This window comes from Natrix helvetica (assembly GCF_964273705.1).
Source record: "Natrix helvetica genome assembly, chromosome: 3".
Lineage (NCBI taxonomy): Eukaryota > Metazoa > Chordata > Lepidosauria > Squamata > Natricidae > Natrix > Natrix helvetica.
Window position 1 is genome coordinate 47,618,178 of NC_138549.1, and position 27,847 is coordinate 47,646,024.

General features: G+C 42.8%; 1 protein-coding gene across 4 annotated transcripts in view; it reads right to left on the reverse strand.

Annotated features, from left to right (window-relative positions):
- Positions 1–305: 305 nt before the first annotated feature.
- Positions 306–27,847, reverse strand: part of CTPS2 (CTP synthase 2) — a 104,409-nt gene continuing 76,867 nt past the window's right edge. For 3 of the 4 annotated variants that reach the window (XM_081948752.1, XM_081948754.1, XM_081948753.1), the window contains exons 15-19: positions 22,185–22,240; positions 18,870–18,966; positions 14,703–14,847; positions 4,006–4,098; positions 306–1,820 (exon numbers count right to left, since the gene is read on the reverse strand). In XM_081948752.1, coding sequence (XP_081804878.1) covers positions 1,817–1,820; positions 4,006–4,098; positions 14,703–14,847; positions 18,870–18,966; positions 22,185–22,240 — 395 coding nt within the window. In that variant the 3' untranslated portion in view covers positions 306–1,816. The remainder of the gene's footprint in view (positions 1,821–4,005; positions 4,099–14,702; positions 14,848–18,869; positions 18,967–22,184; positions 22,241–27,847) is intronic. The other variant, XM_081948751.1, reaches the window with a different exon arrangement.

Below are 27,847 nucleotides of genomic sequence, written 5' to 3' on the forward strand. Positions count from 1 at the left end.
GATTATTTCTTGAATTGAGCAATTTACTCTTCAGCTGCCACTAAGAGAGAGACAGGAGGGGGGGAGAGGGGGGAGACAGAGAGGTCAGAGGTGGCAGCAGAGGTCTGATTTTGCTCACTATCGGCCATATGGAAAAGGCAGTGATTAACTGAAAAATTTAATTGCATCCTAAAACTTGAAAATATTTCACCCTTTTTTCTTCAGGTTAAACTCATTTATATAAAATGAATTATAAAAACAAGGAAAAAGCTTTATGTTTTTCTGCTAACATATAGTTGATTATAAAAGAGTAACATATATATTTTAGCTTCATTTGTTAATCAATTTTCAAATCCAATTTGAACTTAACAAAAAGTACCTTTAAAAAACCTGGTGTACTTTAGATGGTAATCTTCATAATTCAATGATATGCCATAATCTAACAATATCAATTAACTTTCAAGGCACATTATACCAGCACCATGTAAATAAATATACAGAGAATAGTTTTTTAATCCGCAATCTTTCCGGGGAGTGAGGGTGGGGGACAGATATAATGAAATCTGTAGATCTTAATATATATTAACGTATTACTTGGATAATGGAAAATCATTTAAAAAATCCAAATTAGAGTATATTCCTGTCAAATGTTTCTTCTGGAGAACTCTCTTTTAACATGGAAAAATAAAACATACTGTTTTTAGTCTGGGAAGTATTTTTTTTTCCTTTTGAAGAAAATGCCATAAAAAGCATATTACCATTATCAGGCTAGAGATTCAAAGTCTCTAAAGACATAGTGCAAATTGCTAATGAGGCAATGGTTCTGCTTCTTTAGTGCAGCAGATACATTGACAAAAAATATAATACTATGCAGTAAGTAATATTTTCTCCACTAAATGGATATGGAAATGGCTAGAGGAATATGTCCAAAGAAAGGGATTTTTTAGTAATTGTTTCTATCTAAAGCTTTTAGGAAACTTCAATGGATGAAAACAACATACATTTCTTATCCCTTTTATCCAGTTTCCTACATATACCCCGCCCTCAAAAAAAAAGTCATTGCTTTTCCTTCCAGCCATTTAGATTCTTAAAAAGAAAGGATTTTTTTTTCTTCCACTGAAAAAGGAAAATGGTCAAAGACTAAGAAATGAAATATGGGGTTATGTTATAGGTTGGCTTATCTTGTCCATAGAAAAGACATGCTCTTTTTCAACCCTACAGCAGTCTGGGGAAGTGAGAAACAAGAAGACCAAGTAAACAGACTAGACAGATTTATTTTTATTTTTATTTCTCATTAGTCCCTGCAATGTCAGAGGGCTGGGTCTGAATCTGTAGTGAAGACTGGTTCTTAAGCCAAACTGTTCTTTGTCAGCTCATTATCTTGGATCCCTGTATCATTACCCCAATCAGCATTAACTCTGTCCAGGAAGAAATATTTACAGAAATGTGCACATAATGACATATTTAATAAGCATTACTTATGAAAAAAGTTATAGTGCTTCAAACATCCTTCCAACTGCAGCATTAAAAATAGGCTTAAAAGTTGTTTTAAATGATCTAGAAATAAATTAATAGAATTCTGACACCCTCCTTACCAAATGCTAGCACAAAGCTATAATTCACTTGAAACCATGAGAGATCATAAGATGGATTTTATGCAATTTAGAGAGAATGATAATGTTGAAATGGAATTGATTTTTCACTGAGGCAGCAGAAACATTGTCAAGAACACAGGGAGACCTTCAGTAGGAAGCAGCTGCACATCTTCTCCAACTTAATCAGTTTTTCTTCTTTGGAATGGCCTTTTCAATTATGTTTTTTTCTTCTGCTTGTTTTTTTATCTTGCCAAAAAGAGAAGAAGGTTTAAAAATGATTATTGTGCAACACCTTCTCTGCATGTACAATTAATATTTCTATAGTTGGCACATAAATGAAACTTTTGTCTTTGAAATGAAGAGAAATATTGGAATATAAATTATATCATTAGACACTCTCTGCCAGACCCATCACTCGCACTACTGAATATGACTGGTTCATGTTGTCTGCCTAGTTTTTGACGTAAGATTTATATGGTCCTCAAAACAGTTCAACTGTAGGAATCATTTGAGTCTTCCTATTGCTGGCATAGGGAATAGGCAATCATTAAGGCTGCTTTCAGGTTGTGATATGAAATGTAGTAGCAAGAACAATTCTAGCTAAAAATTCAAAGTTGTGAAAATACCTGGGCCTCTTAAAACCTAAACAATATAGGTCAACACCTACAAAGTACTTTTGAGTTGCAGCTCTATATCCATTATCTTTGAGTCAATAGGAATTGGTTAGCAGTAGACTTGTACAGATTGCAGTCTACCTGACTCTGAAAGAAGACAAGAGGAACATAAGGGAAAATAGATTTTGTGTGTTTGTGTGTGTGCATGTGTGTTTGATGCAATTCTACTTCCATTGAATTAGATATAAATTATTTTTGAAATAATAACATTCTTTTTAGAAATTCGTAAGTCAGCCAGTTAACTGCATCAAAATTAAAACAAAGAAAAATATGTTCTGTCAGTACATTTTTTTAGTGTATCAAAAGAAAAGGGAGATTACTTTGGAATACTACCCAACAAATTGATTGCTCTGTCTATAAACAAAGCAGGTGTCATTTGGAGAGAAGTGGAGAGGAGAGGAAAGGGAAAGAGGAAGGGGAAGGAGAAAGGGAAAAGGAGGTTCATATTGGCCAGAGATGCTGTCCCAAGCAGCATATGGATGCCGGAAAATTTGTTTCTACCATCTTGTACTGATGGTAAAGACTGGAACAGAAGCATTATTTGGACTGTGCACTTCCCCAAGCAGACAAAAAAGTGAACAAACATAAATACTTAAAGCAAGGAGGGTCATCTGTTATTTCATGGTGACTGTATTTATTAGGGGACCCATGGGACACTGGTAGACATTGTAATAACAACAACTGAGGAAAGTCTTTGTTTTTTTTAAACTGCTGGGGGTTAAGTACCTTAAGCTTTAAGACATCTATTTAGCAACTGGATTTTCCCAAATCACAAACATTTCTCTGAGTTTACCTCAAATGGACAACTTGGATTTTAGAAATTGGAAAATATGGTTCTGTAACAAATATACTACACTGATTTGACAAGAAATGCTTATATATTGTATTTATATTGTGCTTTTCTTTGATGAAACAATCTAAAAGTGAGTGATTATACTGTTTCAGGTATAACATGACATTGGAGAGTGAAATTAGACATGAATTAAATGTGTTTTTACGTTTAGTGGAAGGGGTATATTAGTTAACAGGATTCGCAAATCATATATTTAGAAATAACAAAATAACACAATAGGAAGGGACCTTGGAGGTTTTCTAGTTTAACTCCCTGCTCAAGCAGGAGACCCTATACCCGTGATGGCGAACCTATGGCATGTGTGCCACAGGTGGCATGCGGAGCCATTTCTGAGGGCACGCAAGGTGTTCCCCTGTCAGCTCCAGTGCGCTGGCCAGCTGATTTTTGGCCTTGATTTTCAGCCAATTTTCACCCTCTGGAGGCTTTACTGAAGCCTCCAGAGGGTGAAAAACCACCCACCGGGCAATCCGGAAGTCTATTCCCAAACTTCTGGTTTGCTGTTGGGCCATTTTTCGCCCTCCCCAGGTTCCTAGAAAGCTACCGGTGGGAGCTCGGAAAACAGGCAGTTTCTGGCCTCCAGAGGGCCTCCGGGGCAGCGGGGTGGTGGTCATGTATGCATGCACAAAGGGCACGGCGTTGGGGGGGCATTAAATTATGTGGGTGGGCATGCAAGCGAGAGCGAGAGCACAAACGTACATGCTTTTGGCACCCGAGGCAAAAAAGGTTTGCCATCATGGCCCTATACAATTTCAGACAAATGGCTGTCCAATCTTTTCTTAAAAAGAAGGCAACTCTTTCCACTAATTGTTCTCACTGTCAGGAAATTTCTCCTTCTTCTGTTGCCTGGAAGAAAATTTTGGAGCAAGTCATTGTTAAAGAGGTGGGGAGAATAGAATAGGCTTACCTGTGTTCTTTGTGCTTTTCTTGCACTCCTGAACATGTTAAGCTTGTTTCTTTTTCTGGAAAATCCTCTTCACTCAGGTCACTATAACTGTCACTAAACAAAAAAGAATAAATGATTTAAGGATCCAATTTTCACATCTATGTCTCTCACTGCAAAAGCAGTCAGCATTATCTTTTTCAGATTTCTTCATATTGATTCAAGAATTAAATCAACTAACCCCCCATTGAAATCAATGGTGCTTAAAAATACTTAGCTTCAGCTTGATTCAGTCCTTAGAGTAATTATACAGTATCATTTCATCATCTGTCTTCCTTTGGAAGGCATGTTAGTTACCCCAGGAGGAATAAGAACTTCATTCTGTAACCACGTGATAAATTAATCACATGAAATAATAGTTCATAAACAATGTGATTGGCTGAATCAACTCTATTTTCATCCAAATAATTTGATATTAAGAAATTGCTTTAACATTTCTTATAGTAGGATAAATCTACAAAGCCACTTTATGTTTTAAGAGCCACGGTTGCGCAGTCGTTAGAATACAGTATTGCGGGCTAACTCTGCTGATTGCCAGCAGTTCGATGAAAGGTTGATTCGGCCTTCCATCCTTCCAAGGTCGGTAAAATGAGGACCCAAATTGTTGGGGGCAATATGCTGACTCTGTAAACTGCTTACAGAGAGTTGTAAAGCATTGTGAAGTCTAAGCGCTATTGCTACTTAAAACAGTGTTTTCGCACAAGTCCGAAATCTCAGAAGACAAAACCTCTGGTCCTAGTGACCGATCCAGATTGGCTCCTGCAGTGTTTCTCAAACTTGGCAGCTTTATGATGTGTAGCTTTTGACTCCCAAAATTTCCAATCAGTTGCCAAATTTGAGAAACACTGCTTTAGAATGTAAAGGTTTTTTAAAAAAAAATATCCTGCTGGACCAGATTTTTCCTGATTTACCCTTTTCCCCAAAATGTTCTTTCAACAATAAGCCAACAACCAAAGCAAATATAGGTTATATCTTATGGCTTCAAGATAGAAATCCTGTGCCACCTTACTTTATAATAAAAAAGGAATTTCAAACAAAATTAATCAGTTTGTTAATAAGTAATTAATTCTTAAGCACTTGTTGCAATATAGTCAAACTATATTTTAATTAGTAGAACTAATATTGTACTTACTTCTTTCTGAATGTACCCAGGAAGCATGAAATAAAAATTAATGTTATGAAACATTTCTCCATATTGCATGAAAATTCAAAGCTACACAAAAATAATGTGATAGTCTTCTTTAATTATTATTAGAATAAATTATAAAAGCCAAAAATGATTTAGAATTAGTTCCCATTGCTGTAAACTTCTCTTATTGATTCATCTAAGATTAATGTGTAGTATAGTATCCTGGGGAAATGCTAATATGCTATAATATCTGCTATAAATATACAAAACACCCTGGAAATAAAAAAGTAGGAATGAATTTGCAACTGCACATTCAATAGTTTATCACTGCATTGTACTTTCTGTGTATGATAATAGTTTGGATTGATGTTCCTAAACTGAGTCTGTCTAGAACGCTTCCCAAAATTCTTACATATTATGAAATCATGATTGTGTATTACCAGACTGGAAAACTACATTTGAAGCAGGTGTGGGTTGTAAAAAATTTTTTTAAATGCTTCTGTGCATACACAGTTCAGGGGCGTGGCCAGCTGAGTTATTACCTACTCAGCCAAACCGGTCAGAACCGGTAGGAACTCACCTCTGATTTGAAGGCACTTCTTAAAATACAACTAAATAATCCATTTCTTTGTATCTCTCTCCCTCATTCACACAGAGCACTCACTTTTTACCCTACATTGTTTGCAGATGCAGAGTAGCCTAGCTGGATTTACATTCATGTTGAAATAGGTCCCACTCTAGCAATTCCATACAATTTACTCCCAGACAGGTACATTTCTTTTCAACAGTACATCAGTTTTACTGTATCAGCCCCTGACACTGGCCATTTCTAATTTTCAAACTCATCAATATAGAAATGTAATAAAAAGAATGGAAGTAAACTTTATTTTAGCCATGTACCATAGAACAAAACAAAGAAGCAACAAACTGCAATAATATTTTTTACTTATTATGCATTAAGTTCTTGGTAATTCAGTAATTACTCCAACTTTCTATTTACCAGAGTTCTTTTGCAATATCCAGAACTATTATTGCTTTCACAAAATGGGAAGTATCTTCTAAGAAACAAAATTCATTGGAACAATGGATTTCAGGAATCTTCTCTGGCTGATCACTTAAATGCATAATTAATTATATTCTGCCCCATTCAGATTACTTGTTCTTACTCAGCACCAATTGGAGTAAGGCACAAAATGAAACATACCTCTACAAAAATATAGTATGATTGACTTCTGGGGCTTGCACGTGCAATAAGTTCACATAGTACAACAGGACTGGATGTTTGTTAGTAGGAGTGTGTGGGCTAGGGATTTCACTGTGAGTTGTATTGTGTTGGGGGGGAGCACGAAGGGAGGCTCAGCCAATCTCAATGTACACATGGTGTACTCTGACAATAAAGGTTTGAATCTGAATTTTAGTTTTCATCAGGAGCACAATTTTTGCCCGAGGTACTTTTGGTAATAGGGAAAGATGTTCTGCTTCTGTTATAGGTTATGTACATGTTCATTTCTTGGAATAGCGCTGGCTTTCTTTCTTTCTTTAAAATAAGTATTTTGTTATGCTTTTGGAGAGCTGTAAAATGAAGCTTACTCTTTAAGAGTTTTTCTTTTTCTAAGCATTTAGCTTTCTTCTTGGAGATTCCTTTATTTATAAATAATTTTCCTGAGATTTTCAATGAAAAAAAAAATGTTTCATTGACCAGCAATTATTTTGTAAGATTGCTGATAAAAGTGTTTTCAACATTTCAAATATTCCACAAGTCAAAAGAGCAGACATGCTTGTATGATAACAAATATTAGGCAATGCTACCTTGATATCAATTGCACCTGTGGGATACTGAAGTTTACTGGTACATGTATGTGTGTGTGTTTTTTATTAACCTTACAAAAATATAAAAAAAGCTTAATATAAATATAAACTTCCAATATGTTACAACTATTAAATCACAATGTGATTTAAACTGTCTTCTCAATTTAATCTGAATTACTAAATAAGTACAATTCCAATATATAGGAAACAAAAATGGAAAGAAGAAAAAAGAAAATTTGTTTTAAAAGATGCAGTCAGCATGCAAATCATTTAAATGGAATTAGATTGCTCGAAAGCCTTCTTCCTTACATTTCTATCAAAAAAAGAGCATTTAGAATATTTATCTGACATCTACTCCTGCAAATTAGGAATGGATGCACCCTTGTAATACTCTTAAGAGTTTAAAATATGTAACTGTATGAAAAAGATTTATTCAGTTTAGATCTCACTTTTCTTCTAGGACAGTGATGGCGAACCTTTTTTGGCTCGCGTGCCACAAGTGGGGGGAGCGCAGGGGGGTCGAGTGCGGGCGTGCCGCACCCATAATGCAACGCGCGACCTCCCCAGTGCGCATGCGTGCAAAATGTGCGACCCCCCCCATTTTTACATGTATTTTTTGCCCTCCCCATGCTCCAGGGGCTTTATAGGAGCCTAGGGAGGGCGAAAAGAGCCTCCCCCGACCCCCCGGAGGCTTCAGGGACTGTCCAGAGGCTTCCCTGAAGCCTTCGGAGTGCTTAAAACCACCCTCCGAGCAAACTGGAAGTGACTTCCGGGTTGCTCGGAGGGTCGTTTTAAGCGCTCCGAAGGCATCAGGGAAGCCTCGGATGGTCCCTAAAGCCTTCGGAGCGCTTAAAACCACCCTCCGAGCAAACCGGAAGTGACTTCCAGGTTGCTCAGAGGGTCGTTTTAAGTGCTCCGAAGGCATCAGGGAAGCCTCGGACAGTCCCTGAAGCCTTCAGAATGCTTAAAACGACCCTCGGAGCAACCTGGAAGTCACTTCCGGTTTGCTCGGAGGGTGGTTTTAAGCGTTCCGAAGGCTTCAGGGACAGTCCCTGAAGCCTCCGGGGGGGCAGGGAGGCTCTTTTTGCCCTCCCCAGGCTCCTATAAAGCCTCTGGAGCCTGGGGAAGGCAAAAAATAGCTTTTAAAAAGGTGAACTCAGCTGGCCAGCGCGCGCATGCGCGCTGGCCAGCTGACAGGGCAGCGCCTCGCGTGCCCTGACAAATGGCTCTGCGTGCCACTTGTGGCACGCGTGCCATAGGTTCGCCATCACGGTTCTAGGAGCTCAAGGCAACATGCATAGCATTTTTCCAACAGAAAATGACCGTTGTCTTACCTGAACGGTCGTTCTCATGGCGCTGCGGAGAGTACAAGGATGGGTTAACACAGCCTGTTTGCCCATGGACTGAGTAGATTTTTCCCCTCTGGCCACGCCTCCTTTGCCTCTTCTGGCTCAGTTTTAAAAACGAGGTCTTGTCCGACGAAGACGTTCTCAGCTCACACCTGTGCAAAGATACAATCTCGGAGCTAAACAATCACCCTGGGTGGGTCTTGTACTCTCCGCAGCGCCATGAGAACGACCGTTCAGGTAAGACAACGGTCCTTCTCCATAGCGCTGCTTGGAGAGTACAAGGATGGGACATGCCCAAGCTATTGTGTCCCAGGGCGGGAAGAAGTGACATTGTCCGGAGCCTCAATAACCTTCTGTAATACTCTACGGCCAAAAGAGGCTTCGGCAGAGGCAAAGGAATCGATCTTGTAGTTTCTAATGAAAGCCGTGGGAGACGCCCACGTGGCTGCTCTGCAAATGTCCAAAATAGATGCTTGAGTCGCCCAGGCCGCGGTCGTGGCCGCACTTCTGGTGGAATGTGCCGTTACACGAGGTGGAACCGGCTTGCCCTGAAGGTCATATGTCATCTTAATGCAAGCTCGCAGCCACCGACCTATGGTTGAAGATGACACCTTGCGACCCAGCGAGCCTGGTTGAAAAGACACAAAGAAGGCCTCGGAGTGCCTGATGTCCTTAGTCCGTTTCAGGTAAATGCGGACTGCCCTTCGTACGTCCAATTTGTGCCACCTGCGCTCCTTGGAGTGTTGAGGGCTGGGACAGAAGTTCGGGAGGATAACCTCCTGAGACCTGTGAAAATGAGAATTCACCTTCGGCATGAAGGCGGGGTCTAACCGTAGGATGACCCTGTCTGGGTGGATGATGCACAGCTCTTCCTTGGCCGAGAAGGCCGCAATCTCAGATACTCTTCTGGCTGAAGTAATGGCTATGAGGAAGGCAGTCTTAAGAGTCAGATGTCGAAGAGATACCTTCCTCAAAGGTTCGAAGGGAGCCGCTGTCAATGCCTGCAGGACAAAGGGTAGGTTCCAGGTCGGGTACCTGTGCACCACCTGGGGTCGGATGTTGTAGGCCCCCTTCAAGAAGCTCTTGACCTGAGGATGGTGACTCAGGGATTGAGGTTGGTGTCTGGCTAAGATGGTGGATAATGCAGCCACCTGGCGCCTGAGAGTGGCTGGTGCCAGTCCTTTGTCCAAGCCCTCTTGTAGGAAGTCCAATAACTGAGGGATGGACGCTTCCACACTGTCAATGTCCCGTTTGCTGCACCAGGAAGAAAAGGCAGCCCAAGTCGCGTCATAAATGCGAGTAGTGGCCGGACGTCTGGAAGCTTGGATGGTTTTAATGACGTTGTCTGAGAGGCTCTGGTCCTTTAGGAGCTGCCCCTCAAGTGCCAGACGGCTAACTGCAACCATTGGGGGTCTGGATGGTTGATGGCCCCTTGACGCAAGGATACCTGGTCTGGAGGAATTCTCCACGGTTGCTCCACAGACAGATCGACTAGGTCCGCGAACCAGGATCTCCTGGGCCAATGTGGAGCCACCAGAATGAGCTCCGCCCCCTCCTTCAGCAGCTTGTAGATCACCTGCGGGATCAGAGGGAGGGGTGGAAACGCGTAAAGAAGCCCTGGAGGCCAGTTGGACCTCAGGGCATCCGTCCCCTCCGCTTGTGCTGACTTGTAGCGGGAGAAGAACCGCTGGAGCTGTGTGTTTGCCGCCGAGGCAAACAGGTCGACCTGTGGGAGACCAAACCTCCTTACCACCTGTGCGAACAGGTCCGGATGAAGTTGCCACTCCGAGTTGTCGATGGTCTGACGGCTCAACCAATCCGCACTCACATTGCTGGTTCCGGAGATGTGATCCGCCCTCGGCGACGCTAAGTGGATCTCTGCCCATCGTCCTATGGCCTCCGCCTCTGACATGAGTCTTTTGGAGTGGGTCCCTCCTTGTCGGTTCACGTGAGCCTTTGTGGCCACATTGTCAGTCAGTAGCAGAACGTGGAGCCCCTTCAGCTGTTCTGCAAATCTCTTCAGCGCAAGCCGGGCTGCCCTGAGTTCTAGCCAATTGATGCTCCGGGCTGCCTCCGCGCTGGACCACCTGCCTTGCGCCAGCTGACCTTGGCAATGCGCCCCCCAACCGTAGAGACTGGAGTCGGTCGTTACCACGATCCTGTCGGGTTCTCTGAATAGGCAGCCCTTCTCCACTGCTCGAGACTGCCACCAACTCAGAGACCGAGTCACTCTTGGTGGGATGCGAACTTTCCTGGTGGAGTTGCTGGTCTTTGCTCTTTGCATTGGAAGTAAGAACCATTGCAGTTCCCTTGCATGAAGACGTGCCCAGGGAACTATGTTGAGGCAAGAAATCATGATCCCTAACAGTTGGGATAGCTGCACCACCTGCCAGGACCTGTTCCTGCGACACGACCGGATCCTGCTCCTGAGGTTGCGGATTCTTTCCGGAGACAGGGACACCTGGCACGATACCGAGTCTATCATGGCGCCCAGGTGTTGTATGCGTGTGGCAGGAGTCAGGTTGCTTTTTTCCATGTTTACGGAAAAACCGTGGTCTTGTAAGGTGTGAACTGTGACGTTTACATCTCTCACCGCTTGCTGCTGGGTCCTTGAGTGGATGATGATGTCGTCCAGATAGCACTCCAGGCGGACTGGAAGCTTGCGCAGGTGGGCCGCCACAGCTGCAAGAAGCTTCGTGAACGTTCTGGCTGCAGAAGAAAGTCCGAACGGAAGCGCCCTGTATTGGAAGTGCTTTCCGTTGTAACACAAGCGCAGGAACTTCCTGTGTGCAGGATGGATGGGCACATGTAGGTACGCCTCCTTGAGATCGATGGAGGTGAGCAGATCCCCTTGTCGTGTGCAGCTTAGGATCGACTGGAGAGACTGCATTTTGAAGCGCTTGTAGGCCAGATGTCTGTTCAGGCGCTTCAGATCTAAAATGGCCCTCCACCCCCCTGAATTTTTGGGGACCAGGAAGAGAATGGAATAGAACCCCCTCCCTTCCTGTTCTGGAGGAGCTGCCTCTATTGCGTTGATCTGCAGAAGATGATCTATCTCTGCCTGCATGAGAGCCCTCTTTACAGGGTTCTTGGATAGTGGGCAGCGAACAAAGGTCCGCGGAGGAGAGGATAGAAACTCCAAGGTTAGACCCCTCCTGATGGTATTTAAGACCCACTTGTCCGAGGTAGTTTCCTCCCAACGGTCTGCATAGAATTGCAGGCGGCCCCCGATGGGAGGAGACCCCAGACGGTCACTTCCCACGTCTAAACTGACGGTTGTGGGATCCCCCACGAAAGGGCTTCCGAAAGGACCCCTGATTGGATTGTCTGCCCCTGGAAGAAAAGTTGTTTCGTTCCTGGGACCTGTCAGAGGACTGGTTAAACTGTCTTTGGGAGGAATATGAAGAGGAGGAGGCCTGGGCACCTTCCTGTGCCCGAAAGGCCTGTTTCCTGAACGAGCCCTGACCTTTCCTGTCATGCTTCCTGAAGGTGGAAGGAAGGACCTTCCTCTTATCCTTTGTCTCAATTAGGAATTTCTCTAGGGAATCCCCAAAGAGGTTCTCTCCCTTGAATGGAGCTGAAGCCAGCTTCCACTTAGCCTTCATGTCCGCCTGCCAGTGCCGAAGCCAAAGCAGGCGGCGAGAAGTGATGTTGGACGCTAGTGCCCTGGAGGCGAATTTCGCTGCATGCAGGGATGCATCAGAGGCATATTCCACAGCCGTAATGATCTTGTTAAGATCATGTCGCCAACGAGATGCTTCAGATGGGGGGTGAGATCTGAGTTGGCGCAGCCATAATAGGGATGCCCTCGTAAAGAACGAGGCAGAAGTGGAGGTTTTGATCGCCCAGGCAGCTGCCTGGTGCGTTTTGAGACAAGCCTTTTCTGCCCTCTTATCCTCTGCCTTTAACCCTTCTAATAACTCGGCCGGGAGATTAGAATTAGAGGTCAGAGAGACCACAGGGGCATCCACTTCTGGAGGCTTCAATACATCCTCCAGCCTAGGTTCTAAGGGATACAATGATTTGTCTGCGCCACTGGGGTTGGCCAGGGTACCTGGCTGTGCCCATTGGCGCTGGATAACCTCCATGAACATGTCAGGGACTGGTATCAGTTCTGGGTCAGGGGTTGTTTCGCTGAACAACCCTGCCATGAGGTCCTGGGAAGTAGAGGGGACTTCCTTGTCCTTAGGTTTGGCACCAAGCTCAGTAGAGGCTCTGGCCTTGTGTAAGATGGACTTGAATAAGGCTGGCTTAAAGAGACCAGTGAAAGAGGGCTTGTCTGGAGGCATATCCTCATCCTCCGAGAGAGCAAAGTCCTCAGCAGTCTCCTCCTCCCACGTAGACACCTCTGTGGTGATAGAAGTGCCCGGGGAATCGAGTACTCTGGTCCTCTTTTCCCCCAGGGGGCGAGTAGGCCTAGAGGCCTTGCCACCCCTGCCTTCCTGTAGTCTCATGGCTTCTACCACACCCTGGGAAATAGCCTGCGTGATGAGATCCCTCATCTCTGCTGACATAGCTGGGCCCTTGTCCTCTACAGGCCTGGATTGGGCATAGGCCTGTCCCCTGGCACTCCTAGGAGGATCTCTCTGATCCTCTGCATGAAAACAGCATTGAAAGGAGGGGATATCCTCCCTGACTGAAGAGCTAGGAGAACCTGGATAACCCAGAGAGGCTGCAGGGGATCCTGACATGGAATCCCTATCACAGAAGGATGGGGATCTATCCCCCATCTCCTCCCCCTGCTCTATCTCCCTCTGGATGAGTGGGGAAGGAACTGGCCCAGCCTCACTTGGTAAGGGTGCAGAGGGAACCTGGGGCCTAGCAGACTTGTCCTTTAGGGAGTCCTGCCCCTTGTCCCCTTGAATTTTGGGGGCCTTGCTCCCAGCTGAAGAGTGGGAAGCTTTCCCCCCAGTGCCCTTGTTCCCCTTTCTCCCCTGGCCTGAGGGATCTGGCCTACTGCGCTTTGCAGATGGCCCTGCCAGCTCCTCCCTTCGCTCCAAACCTTCATCAGCCATCCCTGGTTGATCTTGAGTCGAAGAGGTCGCTGCTGTGGGAAGGGCAGTGGACGCTGGCCCGACTGCTCCAGAAGCGTCTGCAGACTCAGATGGGAGGCTGGATCAGGCACCAGGACACTCCTTGCCGCTTCCCCTTAGGTGTCTGGGGAACTTCAGGCTTGCTGGAGACCCAGGCAAGCCCTCGCAATCCTTCGCGGCTGTCTGTTTGAGGCGAAGAGGCTCTGCTGCTTGCTGCTGCTTCCGGACAGTAAAAAGACTCCAAAAAAATGGCCGCCGGTTCTTCTGCGCGCCAAAAGCCTCACTTAAGGGCCAGGCGCTTCCTATTGGCTGCAGCCGAAAAGCGCGCCAAAGCAGCACTTTTCAAAATGGCCACCACTCTCCCGATCGGCAAAAGACGCCGTTTGGAGAAGCAAGGGCTTTTTTAAAAGCCTCTCCTCCAAAACGACCAGGGAAACACGGGGATTGCCGTCCTTCCCTGCGCTCGCCAGCAGACGCCGGACGAGCGGCCTCGCTTGTTCCCCCAGCTGCGACTAAGCAGCTGTGGAACCGATCGCTGCCTCAGCCTTGCTTTAGCAAATCCTCTTCTTGGTCAAAAAATAGAAAAAAGGAAAATAAAAAGTCAAAATAATAAAACCTGGGGAAAAATCCTAATAACAACTAAATATCAACACATAAAATACTCTAAAATTACTATTGGAGAACCCAGCCTATTTGCTCAAAGCTGAGTGTTCCCCAAAACTTGTCCTATTGGGCGGACTGAGTTTTTAAAACTGAGCCAGAAGAGGCAAAGGAGGCGTGGCCAGAGGGGAAAAATCTACTCAGTCCATGGGCAAACAGGCTGTGTTAACCCATCCTTGGACTCTCCAAGCAGCGCTATGGAGAACCTGTGAAGTAGTTGGGATCAAACAGTGAGTTATATGATTGAATATAAACTTGAAAACAATTTTCTGAGGTCCTTGTCCAACATTTTAAACACTACTTGCATAGTTGTAAACAGTAATCATCTATCAATTAATTATTCTTAGGATTCATTCACTTATTCAGTTTAATTGACTACTTCCTGGCCAAGAATATAAATCACCTATATGCCATCTATATTTATATCTATATCATCTGTATCTATTCTTTTTTTCTCCCATCCATATAAAGGAATAAGTGTTTGCAATGCACAGTCTTTGCATCCATAGAATTTCCTAATGCCTAACCATCCTAATTTTCCAGTATTTTTAGCAAAAACTATCAATATTTTTCTAATGTATAAACAAACAACATGGATCATTGTTAGTTATTCTTTCCAAGCATTTCATGAAGGAGAAAGAAGAGGAGGAGAAAAGGAGAAGACAATCATTCCATGATTACCTAGGAGACAATTTACATCCGTGTTGCAGGTATGTGCTGAGTGATCCTGTTGCAGCAAGTAATAAGCCAAGGTAGGGAGGTGAAGGTTTCATAGGTCTGGAAGAGAACTCAGGATGGAACTGAACACCAACGAAATATGGGTGATCTAAAGGCACATAATACAGACAAGAAGCTAGTAACATACTGTAAAAATTAAAACTATTTAACATAAATTGATAATCATTTTAATTATTAAACTATTGATAACGATAAAATCATGAATAATTATTAATAAATAATTCAATTCTGATTTTTATACAAATGTATATAGATTGTGCTATTTGGTAAGATAAGCAAGAAAATCTGTATCTTGCTATATTCAGGTAGTCCTTGAGTTATGACCACAATTGAGACTGGAACTTCTATTGCTAGACAACATTGTTAACTAAATTGTGCTTGATTTTAGGACCCTTTTGTCACAGTCATTAAATGAATCACTATTGTCATTAAGCAAATTATACTGTCATTAAGCGAATCTAGTTTCCCTCATTGACTTTGCTTGCTGGAAGCCCCCTGGCAAGGTCGCAAATGAAGATCACAAGATTTTGAGATGCTACAACCTTTGTAAATATATGCCAGTTGTCAAGTGCCCTAATTTTGATCTTGTGACTGTGGGGACACTGCGACAATTGTAAGTGAGAGGACCAGTCAGCACCTTCATAACTTTGAATGGTCATGCTTGTAAGCCGAGGACTATCTGTAAAGGCAATGATTCTTATTTTCCATAGGGTGGAGGTTAGGCTGAAATTTTTACAGTTTAGGCTGATATCCGAAAATGGTAGCTATTCTTAATTGGATAGCAAATTTAGTTCAATACAGAATCTCATACATGATTTTGGCATTCTTAATTATTATCATGGCTTTTCTATGGAGAGATGGCAGAGAAGCCTCTTAAAAGTGCATTTGATGACTACCAGTCCTAGATTGTCAGCTCCCATTCTACTATATTCAGTCTCTAAATGTTTTAGTTTGATGGGAAAGACCATTTTTTAACCGTTTCCCAGTAATACACAAGAAAATGTGGCACTCCCATGCATTAGCCATTACAAAATAAATGGTTTGATTTAATAGTTCCCAATAGATATCAAGATAGATAGAACTAATAAACCAGGAATCTACGGTATGTCTGTTTGACAGAGCTGTCCAGATTCTACTTGAATATATCCACCTAAAAGAGTTCATTACCAATCGGGATATAATTTGATATCCTGTAAACTGTTCTTACTACTTTATGCCCTTCCTAACATTCAAGCAGAAATGGTCTTCCAGTTCATTTTGCTGCTCTATGCTTATTTCTAACCATTCTTAATTGTTTTATTAAAAAATAATAATAAAGTAAATTCCTAGATTGTTTTTAAGATGTTTAAAAATCACCTGCTTTATAACATAATCTAGAATCATCTAGATATCAATTTCAACATGACTACTCAGTTTGTCCATTTTTTAAAAAGTTTTTTTGAAAATAAGAACATCTGCTGCAGTCATCTGGAACTTCACAAATCTTCATAATTTATCAAGGATGACAAATACAGCAAATAGCTTAGACAGGCAATCCTTCTGTTCCTGGAGATTTAAACTTGTCATGGTATCTCATATAATTTTCCGAAACTGTAATTACCTTATCAAATTGTGGGAATATTGATGAAAGAATACATCTCAAAAAGCATTTGAAAAAGTTATCCATTATTTTATTACCGTATTTTTGGAGTATAAGACGCACCTTTCCCCCCCCCCCAAAAAAGTTGAAAATCTGGGTGCATCTTAGACACTGAATACAGCATTTTTGGCCTCCCAAAACCCCACCTCGCGCATCCCGTTTACGTGCAAAAGGTTTGGGAGGCCTGCAAAGTACATATATTATGTACCTGCACCTGCATCTGTGAACAGTAGAAAAGTAGAACTGTTGTTTCCATCGTGAATGTTAGGAATCACTAATATTAAGTGATTAATAATTTGTCAAGGACATCAATTACTGAAAAAAGTGGTGGGTTTTCTTCACTTAAGCATTCAAGCACTGGATACATATTAAAAGATCAGTTTGCACTCAGTTATACCTTAGAAGTCTACAACATAATGACCAGGATGATCACTAGCATAAATGTAGGGATAAATAGCTTTTTGTGCCAAATTTTATAGTACATATTTCCATACACCGTGTGCATAATTATTAGGCCAGTGAGTATTTTGAACATATCATCCTTTGAATGCATATTTTTCACCTCCAAGCTGTAAACTTGAATGTTTAGTGGATGTAAGCAGATGAGGTGATGTGTATTTGTTAATGAGAGAGGGTGTGGCCTAAGAAGATCACACCCTATATCAAGGTATACATAATTATTAGACAGCTTCTTTTCCTCAGACAAAATCAGCTAAAAAGAGATTTAACGGACTCTGAAAAGACAAAAATTGTAAAATGTATTTCAGAGGGATGCAGCACTCTTGCTAAGATATTGGGGTGTGATCCCAGAACCATTTTGCTGCAAATAGTCAACAAGGTTGCAAGAAACGTGTTTAGAAAAAAAGATGATGTGAGAAGAGTCAAACATGAGGGTAACAGAGACACACTATCCTCCAATACTGCCATATTTCAGAACTGCAACCTATCTTGAGTGCCCAGAAGTACAAGGTGTTCAGTGCTCAGAAACATGGCCAAGGTACAGAGCCACGATGGCGCAGTGGTTAGAGTGCAGTGCTGCAGGCTACTTCTGCTGATCACTGGCTGCCAGCAGTTTTGCAGATCGAATCTCACCAACCTCAAGGTTGACTCGGCCTTTCATCCTTCCGTGGTCAGCAAAATGAGGACCCAGATTGTTGGGGCAATATGCTGACTCTGTAAACTGCTTAGAGAGGGCTGTAAACCACTGTGAAGCGATATATAGGTCTAAGTGCTATTGCTATTGTTAAGGAAGGCTGAAATCCTATCACCATTGAACAAGACACATAAGTTGAAATGACAAGACTGGGCCAATAAATATCTGAAGACAGATTTTTCAAAGGTTTTATGGACTAACGAGATGAGAGTGACTCTTGACAGACCGGATGGATGGGCCTGTGGCTGGTTCAGTAAAGGACACAGAGCTCCACTTCGACTCAGATGCCAGCAAGGTGGAGGTGGGATACTGGTGTGGGCTGGTATTATTGAAGATGAGGTAGTTGGATCTTTTCAGGTTGAAGATGACTCAAGATCAACTCCCAAACCTACTGCCAGTTTTTAGAAGACACTTTCTTCAAGCAGTGGTACAGGAAAAAGTCTCCATCTTTTAAGAAGACAATGATTTTATGCAGGACATTGATCCATCACATGCATCAAAGTACTCCACTGTGTGGCTAGCCAGTAAGAGCCTTAAAGATGAAAGAATAATGACACGGTCCCCTTCCTCACCTGATCTAAACCCTATTGAGAAATTGGGGGCTCTTCTTAAATGGAAGATTTATGGTGAAGGAAAACAATACACCTCTCTGAACAGTGTCTGGGAAGCTGTGGTTGTTGCTGCACGAAGAGTTGATTGTCAACTGATCAAGAAACTGACAGACTCCATGAATGGAAGGCTTATGACTGTTATTGAAAAGAAAGGTAGCTATATTGGTCACTTTTTTTTTTTTGAACTGTAAGAAATGTTTATTTGTACATTTTGAGTTGTTTATTATTCTTAACAGCTGCAAACAAACGACTGAGATGGGAAACTTCGTTTTCCATTTAGCTGCATATAATTCTGCACACTAATAGTCACCCAACAATTGTGCACACATAGATATTCTCCTAAGAAAGCCACAAACTCACTTTTACTTTCTTAAATATTCAGGTTTGAGGTTTATTAACAATTTGGATTGACCGAGAGCACTCTACTTGTTCAGTAACAAAAATAATCCTCCAAAATATCGCTTGCCTAATTGTGCACACAGTGTAGTTAGATAAACGTACATCTTTGTTTTCACAGAAAGCTCATGCTAGGTCTCTTTAATAGTTCTATTTTTAATGTGGCAACCAATAGCATCTCTAAAATTTCAAGATCTAACAAATGTTAGCATTGACGCTTATAGATTCTCCATTTCTCCATGTATTTACAGTAACATTAATTACACATCATCTTTCATATGCAAGATGTTGCCAGAAATCAAAGTCTTTACCATCCAGTTCAATGATCTCCATTCTCTTTCCTTCTGTGTCATGCCCAACAAACTTCAAGCCTTTATCTTCAAAGAAGTGAATCAATTCAGGATTTACCTGGAATGGGGGAAAGCAAAGAGGTAAAAGATAAATGTACGGCTCCAAAAGTTCTCAGTACTGTGATACTGGTGAAAATTTATGCCCCGACTAGAAGCAGCCTTGGCAAACTTCTATGCAGATTTGTCATCTCGAATGAGATTGCTGTTGTATCATCTACAAACTTCAGTACTTTAACAGAGGGATCTTTTGAGATGCAGTCTTTAGTATAGAGCTATATATAGGGATGTCAAACAGTTGTCACGGTGGTGTCACGTGATGTATCAGGACTTTCCCCCCCTTTGCTAAACTGGGTGTGGGTGTGGCCAACACATGACGCATCTTGCCCGTGGGGCGGGAGTTTGACAGCCCTGGTATAGAGAGTAGAGTAATGGGGAGGCAGACCTGCGAGGCACCTGTGCTAATTGTACAGGTATCTGATGTGATTTCGCCTGCTGCTTCCTATTTGTTAGATAGCTTATGATCCTGTTCTACCCCAAGCCTCTAATATATACTGATGCAGACTTGCCTGTCTGCCACAATTAAGGAGGGAGATAAACAACCCCTTGGCTAGGAGCCCATAAAATTATCTCTATGAAAACAAGGCTTGAATTCACAAAATTCTCCTAATCTTTCACTATGCCTGGATTGGTAAACTGTTGTTTCCTGCAAAATTCTCCTCCTGTCGCCCCACCTATAAGCTATAAGGGAGGGGCCAATCAGTAGCCCCACCTATAAGGGAGGGGCCAATCAGTAGCCACCTGTTCCTATTTCCTTCTGTGAGCCTTTTTCCAAAGCTGCTCCCTCCTCCTCCTCTCAGCCCTACGCATACGTACGTCAGGGACAGCCTCCCTCTGTTGTTCCTCACTGCTCCCTGACTCAGATGCCATCTGGTGGCCAACAGGCCTCACTAGTCCCTGCTCTTACTCCGAACACCCCCCAGAGTCTTCCTCAGCCTCCAGGGCAGTCCCATAGGGTTCATCGCTGTCAGATTCCAGCAACAGCTCAGCCGGCCGCTGTTGGGCCACAACAGATCCACTTACAAGTGTAGTCAGACACGGTTAGCTGAGTCAGTTTAGTGAGAAGAAGCTGAAGTCTACAAAAAGGACCCTTGCGTAGGTCCTTGTAGATTCAAGATGCTGTAAGATTTAGTGCAGTGGCATATTAACAGCATCATCTACTAGTCTACTTACTCGATAGGCAAATTGCAAAATTAAAATCTCATCATTGGGCTTCTCTCCACGTTTTCTACTCAGCATGGGATATGATCAGACCAAAGCACCCTTTAAGCAGTATGTAGCAGATACAGAAGATCAAGTTGGCAGAACCCCAACTTTTATTTCCAGTGAATCCCACAGGTACTCTGCAGTGGTGGATTTCAATTTTTTTTACTACCGGTTCTGTGGGTGTGGCTTGTTTCATGGACATGGCTTGGTGGTCATGTGACTGGGTGGGTGTGGCCAACTCAATGTCACTCACATCAAGGGGAGCTTCGCCTGGCCCCTCTCCTCCCAGCCATTCCTTGTCACTCCCAGCCTCAACGTATCTATAATTGTAAAAATGTTGTTCACCTTTTTGCGACTTTATTATCTACATACTATAGATGTACTTTCATGGACCACTGAAAGGAGGAAATGGCTCACATGCTTTGCCCAAGAGTGTGATAGGCAACAGGCTTTTAAGGGGCTGCCACAAAGAAGGGGGGGGAATGCATTTTCCCAAGCAGCAGAAGGCAAAACAAGAAGCAATGGATGGAAACTGAACAAAGAGAGAAGCAACCTAAAACTAAGGAGAAATTTCCTGACAGTAAGAACAATTAACCAGTGGAACTGCTTGTATCCAGAAGTTCTGGGTGCTCCAACACTGGAGGTTTTCAAGAAGAGACTGGACAGCCTCTCCCTCCCTCCCCCCTCTCTCAAACACACACAAGTTGGATTGGGTATCTCTCCCACTTTCCCTTCCGCCGTTTCTCTCTCTCTCAAACACACACACACACACACACACACAGAGGGAGAGAGGGGGAGGGGGAGAGGGAGGGAGGGAGGGATGCCTTCTTCCCAGCCTCTCAGCACTAATGAGAAATGTGGCTCTACTGCCCAGGGTAGGCAAAGCCTCTTATCTGCTGTCAGCAGGTGGATATACACTTATGGGTGGCGTGGGGGGGGTCCATCTAGGGCATGGAAGTTTTGCTGCTAGCCTGGCAGCCTGTATAAATATATATATTTAAGACAGTGAGCGGCAGCCAGGTAGGCAGGCGGGGCAAGCATGGTGTGGATGGGTGGGGCGAGAGAGAGAGCAATTGGCAACCGGGCATGCGGGGGGGAGTGAGTGGGGACAGGCTAGGGGACTGAACCCATTCGGGAGTGTGACCAGGTTGCCATTGGTACCGGTTCAGAAAGGTACCCCAGATTTTTACTACCTATTCAGGTGAACTGGACCGAAACAGTAGCAACCCACCTCTGGTACTGTCCTTGACATAATTAAACTACCTCAAAGTATCTAGCAACTGGGGGACCTTTACACTGGCACTCAGCTATTTTTGAAGGCTGATACAGGAAATTAATTACCCAGAAAGGTAATGTCGCTATGACTGTGGGCATAGAGAAACAACAGAACATGTTGTTCTCCAGTGCCTGTATTGCAAAGACATTTGTGCTAACGTCCTTTCACCATTTCACCATCACTGTATAAATATCCAGGGCACACAGGACATTTTTATATATCTCTGCTTATGACAATATACAATGTTGCCAATCCTGGGCAGGACTTTTTTCATTTTTAATAGGTCTAATTAAGAAAAGCTCTTGGGAACAAATACTAAATTGCTGAGAAATCCCCAATCACCTCTTGAAATTTTCCTAATCTAAAAGGTGACTAGACCACATCATCCTAAATGTTCTTCCCATTTGTAGAGTTCTAGGATATCCAGTCTTCAGTTTCACAATGTCAAAGGGCCAATAGCAATGCATTCCATGTTCAGGTCCTGTCTATTTGCTTTGAAGTAAAAACAAAGCCCTGAGTATAGGCCCATCTTCATGCATCATAGCAACAACCCATTTACAAGCTTATGGCTGCCATTAAGGGCATGAATTCATGACCCAGTCTAGACTCTTCTCCCAGCAAATAAGGATCCCATTGCCAGCCTCAAGATGATGCCTAATGCTATTATACTATGAAGTGATACATGTAATTATCTTAATATGGATAACCCAGAAAAAAATAGGTTAGATGTCACTTACCTCATAGCGATGTCTATGTCGTTCTTCCACAAAAGCTTCATTGCCATAAAGATTCCCTTTAAAAAAAAATCACTAGCTTTAAAAAATACTCTGCTACTAACATTGTTTGTTTGCATCCTAATACTTTCTAATCAATTCTCCAAAAGCTTGAGTACACAAACATTGTTCAGCAATCTAATACAGAAGATTCATATCCTTGAATTTGAGTTCTTTGGGTCCATTCTTCTCTCACCCTCCAGACGGTAGGGAAAGATAAGATGATACCCCAATTACGAGTCATGAAATGAAGGGAGAAACATATACAGTATGTGAAAAAGGGATTCCTCAAGAGAAGGGGTGTCAAACTCAATTTCATTGAGGGCTGCATCAGGGATGACGCCACTCACTGTGTGTGGCCGAATGGGTGAGCACGGCCGAATGGATGGGCATGGCCAGCTTGACGCCACTCCCCAAACTGCTGGCATGTTCCCTCTTTACACTGAATAGACCGGATTGAAGCGATGTGGGACGGCCTGCTAGATTTTCCAGGATGGTGCCAAGGGCTGGATCTGACCACATTGTGAGCCAGATCCGGCCTGCGGGCCTTGTGTTTGACACCCCTGCTCAAGTGAGTTGGGCTGAGGAACATAGAAAATCGATTCCAGTTCCACTAGGTGAATAAAGAGAGACACTTTTCAGGAACTATTTTGAGGTAGTAAAATACACATTCTTTATAAAGCTATGAAGGATACACTGTACAGAATATATTCTATTATGGAGTATACAATGTAATAGTGCATTGTACTAGTAAGTTCTTCCTGACTCAGTGCTAGTCCAGAAGGCAAATCAGATACTTTTATGGCAATATTGATCCCTATTCTATATTTCTAATGAATTCACCATGTGTAAGTGGGTAGCCATATAAATTTGTTTAATAAATAAATCTCCTATATAATTAATATACCCCTAGGGCAGCTGCTCATATATAGGGAGCTGCAAATGTGATATGGATGGGAAGTCCGATATGGGTGGGGAGAAAGAACATTCTATAAAAACTATTAGTCACAGCAGAAAATTGGAGTCAGGCTCAATAACCATCTTTCCACTTAAAGTGATTCCATGCTTGTTTCACCCTCTTTCTAGTATATGACAGACTCATCCATTAACTGTTGCAAAATAGCTCATATCAATTCTAATTTTTGCACTTGGTATTTGTTTCCCCAACATAGTACCTACTATAGCAGACATAAAAGTTATGCACAACAATCCTTCCTCTCTATTTTTTTCTCAAGCTGACTTGAGTATTTGTGCAAGCTTTGCTCTGGAAAACAACCCTGATTTATTTTTTTGTTTATTTATAGAGCTGCTCAACTCTGTAGTGACTATAGGTAGCATACAAAGATTCAAAACACCACCACAACATATAAATCATGCCGCCCTGGTTGAAACAACACCCCCCCCCCAACAAAAAGTCACATTACCAGCAAAGTTCACCTAACCTTCTGGCCTTGTGTAAATTATATTGGTACCCCAAGTTGAAGGCATGTAAGTTATTGGTGCCATCACATAAACGATCCATTGTGAGGAGATGCCCTTGGCAAGCTTCATGTCATGGCAACCATAACATGTGGGTATAAGCAGTTGGGGCCCCACCTAACAACCCCATTACAAGCAGGGGTGGGTTTCAGGGGGTATGCCCCGGTACGTGTATACCCGTTTGTCAAATTTAGGGTGTCTTCCAGTACCCGTTCTTCCGGAGGCTGCATACTGGAAAGCTCCCTCCCATGGCCTGCTTCCTTGCTCACTCCCCCGCCCGCCCAGTCGCCGCTCACTTGCCCCGCCTATCCGCACCAGGCTTGCCCCGCCAACAGCCACCTCGTTACCAATAGGAGGTGGGAAATCCATGCAGAGGGAGGGAAAACACATGCATTTCCCACACCCTCTATTGGAAACGAGGCGGCTGTCAGAGAGGAGAGGGCAGCGCACGCCACTTGGGTTTGTGCAGCAGCTGAAGAAGGAACAGGAGGCGAGGATTCGGCTGTTGCACAAGCCCACGGGCACGCGCTGCCCTTTTCTCTCTGACAGCCACCTGGTTAAAAAGCCATACCAGTGGCATTTTTCTTTGGGGGGGCTCCGCAGAACATCCCAAGACCGATGCTACTACATCTGCCCTCTTCGGGGACAGGTCCTCTTCAGAAGGACGAGACCCCACTGGTCCCCTCGTGTTCCTCATCTTCTGGCCGCGGCCCCACCCCGTGGAAAACATAGGCGCGCGCATGCCCTGCACAATTACAGCAGGACCAAAGCCCCTCTCCCAACTGGCCCTTCCTTCCTCTGAGGGCTTCAGAGGGAAGCTTCTACAGAAGCCTGGGTGAGAACAGGTTCCCGTCATTACGAAGTCTCTGAGGCTGTACTTGTGCCAGGTGTGCGCACGCACAACACGCCTATGTTTTCCGTAGTGTGGAGCTCCGCCGAGGCTCTGCGTGGCCGGCGATGACTCTGGAGCCCATCCGGGAAGATGAAGAATGCGAGGGGAACCCCGCCTAGCCCTATGACTGCAGAATGCTGCAAAAAACCATAAATGCAGGCCAGTTGTTGAGTGTTTCAAATGTGATTGGAACACTCAACAAGGTGACTACAGTATGTGTGTGTCTGTGTCTGAGTGTGTCTGTGTGTGAGTGAGAGAGAGAGAGAGAGAGAGAGAAACAGACAGACAGAGAGTGAGAGGCAAAGAGAGAGAGACAGAGAGAGAGAGGAATCAGAGAAAGGAATCAGAGAGAGACGGACAGGCACATAGAGAGAGACACACAGAGAGAGAGAGAGAGGGTGGGGAGGGAGAGACAGACAGACAGACAGACAGACAGAGACACAGAGAGACACACACACAGAGTGAGTGATTAAGTGAGTGAGTAAGAGACAGACACACACACATACACCACAGAGAGTGACAGAGAGAGAGGAAGGGGGGAGAGAGACAGAGACACACACAGAGAGACAGAGAGAGGGGGAGAGAGACAGAGACAGACAGACACAGAGAGAGAGTGAGTGAGACACACACACACATATACACAGAGTGACAGATGGGGGGAGGGAGGAGAGAGAGACAGAGAGAGAGAGACAGAGAGACACAGAGAGAGAATGACAGAGAGAGACAGAGGGAGGAAGGGAGAGACAAAGAGCCACAGAGAGAGAGAGAGAGAGAGACAGACACACACAGAGAGAGATGGAGACAGAAAGAGAAACAGAAAGAAAGGAAGAAAGAAAGAAAAAAGAAAAAGAAAGTGGGAGAGATAAAAGAAAGAACTTATAACCACAATTGAGCCCAAAATTTTGGTTGCTAAGCAACAGCGTTGTTAAGTGAGTGTCACCACATATTCCAAGTTTGCCATGCCCACCCGGTCACATGACCGCCAAGCCACTCCCACAAAACAGGCCACACCTACAGAATAGGTTCTAAAAACTTTGAAACCCACCACTGATTACAAGGTACCAGAATTAGGAAAGGTTTCTAAATCAATCTTTTGAAAAGCCATAACAAGCCAATGAGACTAATCCTAAATTAGGTGAACCGATGAATCACCAGATTAAGATTATTTTATTTAGCATGCTGTGCAAATGTAAACCTTATAGTTTCTAAACCACATTTATGGCTTAGTGACACAGTTAATTACGGTTTCTTCAATGATCATTAAGAAGAATGTTAATAGGTTTGGCATTTGCCAAGTTCATAACTTGAATGATTCATGTTATATTTATTGAACTATAATATTGGTAGATTTCCTTGTGAAATCAGCTTTCATGCAAATGTAATTTTATTCAAGAACAGGAAATATTTGAACAAATATGTATTATAGCGAATATCATAAAGGACAAGCTATGCTTGATTCCTAAAGAACCTAGAAAATGAAGTTTAAAGGAAAAATATAAAGGAGGTCATTTGGAAAATAAATTAGATTGTAATATAATTTGGACCACTGGTATATGCTAGTAAATCTAATTTTTATAACCCAGAGATTTCTTTTCTAACTCCTGCTTGGTTCAAACTGCAAAGTCCTCATTTTAAGAAGACAATAAAACCAGTCATACAATTCCAAAGAGGTTACAGACTAGCAAATAAATTGTATTCAATTCAAGTTCATGCTAAATGCAAAAGTTGAATAATTGGAGCTATGGAATATATTCTTCACAATGATTTTATTCATTTTTATGATTATACAATTATTAGTATCCTTTCTAACCTAATGCTTCTGAACAGCCTGGGCCTCCTATTCCAAAATGTTGGAATAGATGTTAGAATGTATTTTGTATTGCAATGACTACAGAATTATTCAGCCAGTAGTTGGCAATGTTTAGTTTGCATCTATGGTTATAATGTATAGTTCCTTTATGTTCTGAGGAGTTTTCTGTGACAGTTAAAAATAGTTTAAAACTTTTAAACAGCAAAGCCAATGATGACTGTACATTGTACATTTTATTTAATCCACATGGCTATGTAACCACCCTCTGCTACCAATCTGTATGGATATATAATAATCCTCTGCTACAATTTCTATAGAATAAAGCAGAATTTTCCAACAGGTTACGGTCCCAGAGTGTGGGTGCATAACCCAGAGATAAACCCAGAAAGGAACCTAGTATAAACCCAGATTAGAGGAGAAATATATAATTCAGCACAGAACAGAGTAAATCAGTCAGAGCCAGCTACAGAAAATAAGTACAAGATACAACAGCAGAAAAAGAAGACTGCAACAGAATGAATAAATAAATAAAATAAAATGGCCAGTAACACAGGTGAAACAAATATTTTATTTGTGAATTTGACAAACCAGAACTTTCAGTCTTGGAATTTAAGATGAAATTGCTGCTAATAAGAGAAGGCATGTTGTCTCCATTGTGGGTCTGAGTTTGTTGCCAAAGCTGATGAAGAACACCAGGCAAGAGGTACAGGTTTTGTTTCCCTTTATTGAAGCGCTTGAAAAAAAGGGGTCCTAGCTAGAAAAATGCCAAGGAACCTCAAACAATAGCATTAAGAAAACTTCACACATTTTCACTAAAGTGGAAGGCAGGATATATAAAACAAATAATCTAATAAACATTTTAATAATTATCTAATAATTGTCCTGTTGGTCTCTAGCTGTCCCTATTCCTAAGCTTTGGCTAATGAATGCTCCAGGAGTTATCTAATACACATTCTATTTGCTCCAGGCCATCCTTATTCCTAACTTCTAGCTGAGGTATGCAGGATGCCTAACTCTTCATTACTATTATCAGTACTCTAATCACCTAGAATTGATACAAGTGTTATATATGCATATTCTCTGTGAATGAACATTCTTGCCAGAGAAACTCCACAATTACAGGCATCCCAGTTTTCTTTCAAGTGCATGCCATAGCCTTACTTCATTTTAGCTGAGAGCCCATCAGGCACATGGAAATGTATAAATGAAGTTGGTCAGAACATCCTTCAGATGAGTGGATAGAGAAAGATCAGAAAGCACAATCTCTCTTAGCGTAGAAGATGATCAAATCATACATATATGTAAATGTGAAACTGCTAAAGAAATGTGGGAAGGATTACAAAACGTGCATGAAAGAGATAATCTAAGAAATAAACTGTATTTGATTAGAAAGCCACACCAAACCAAACTGATGAAAGACCAAGATATGCAGGATTACATAAGGCA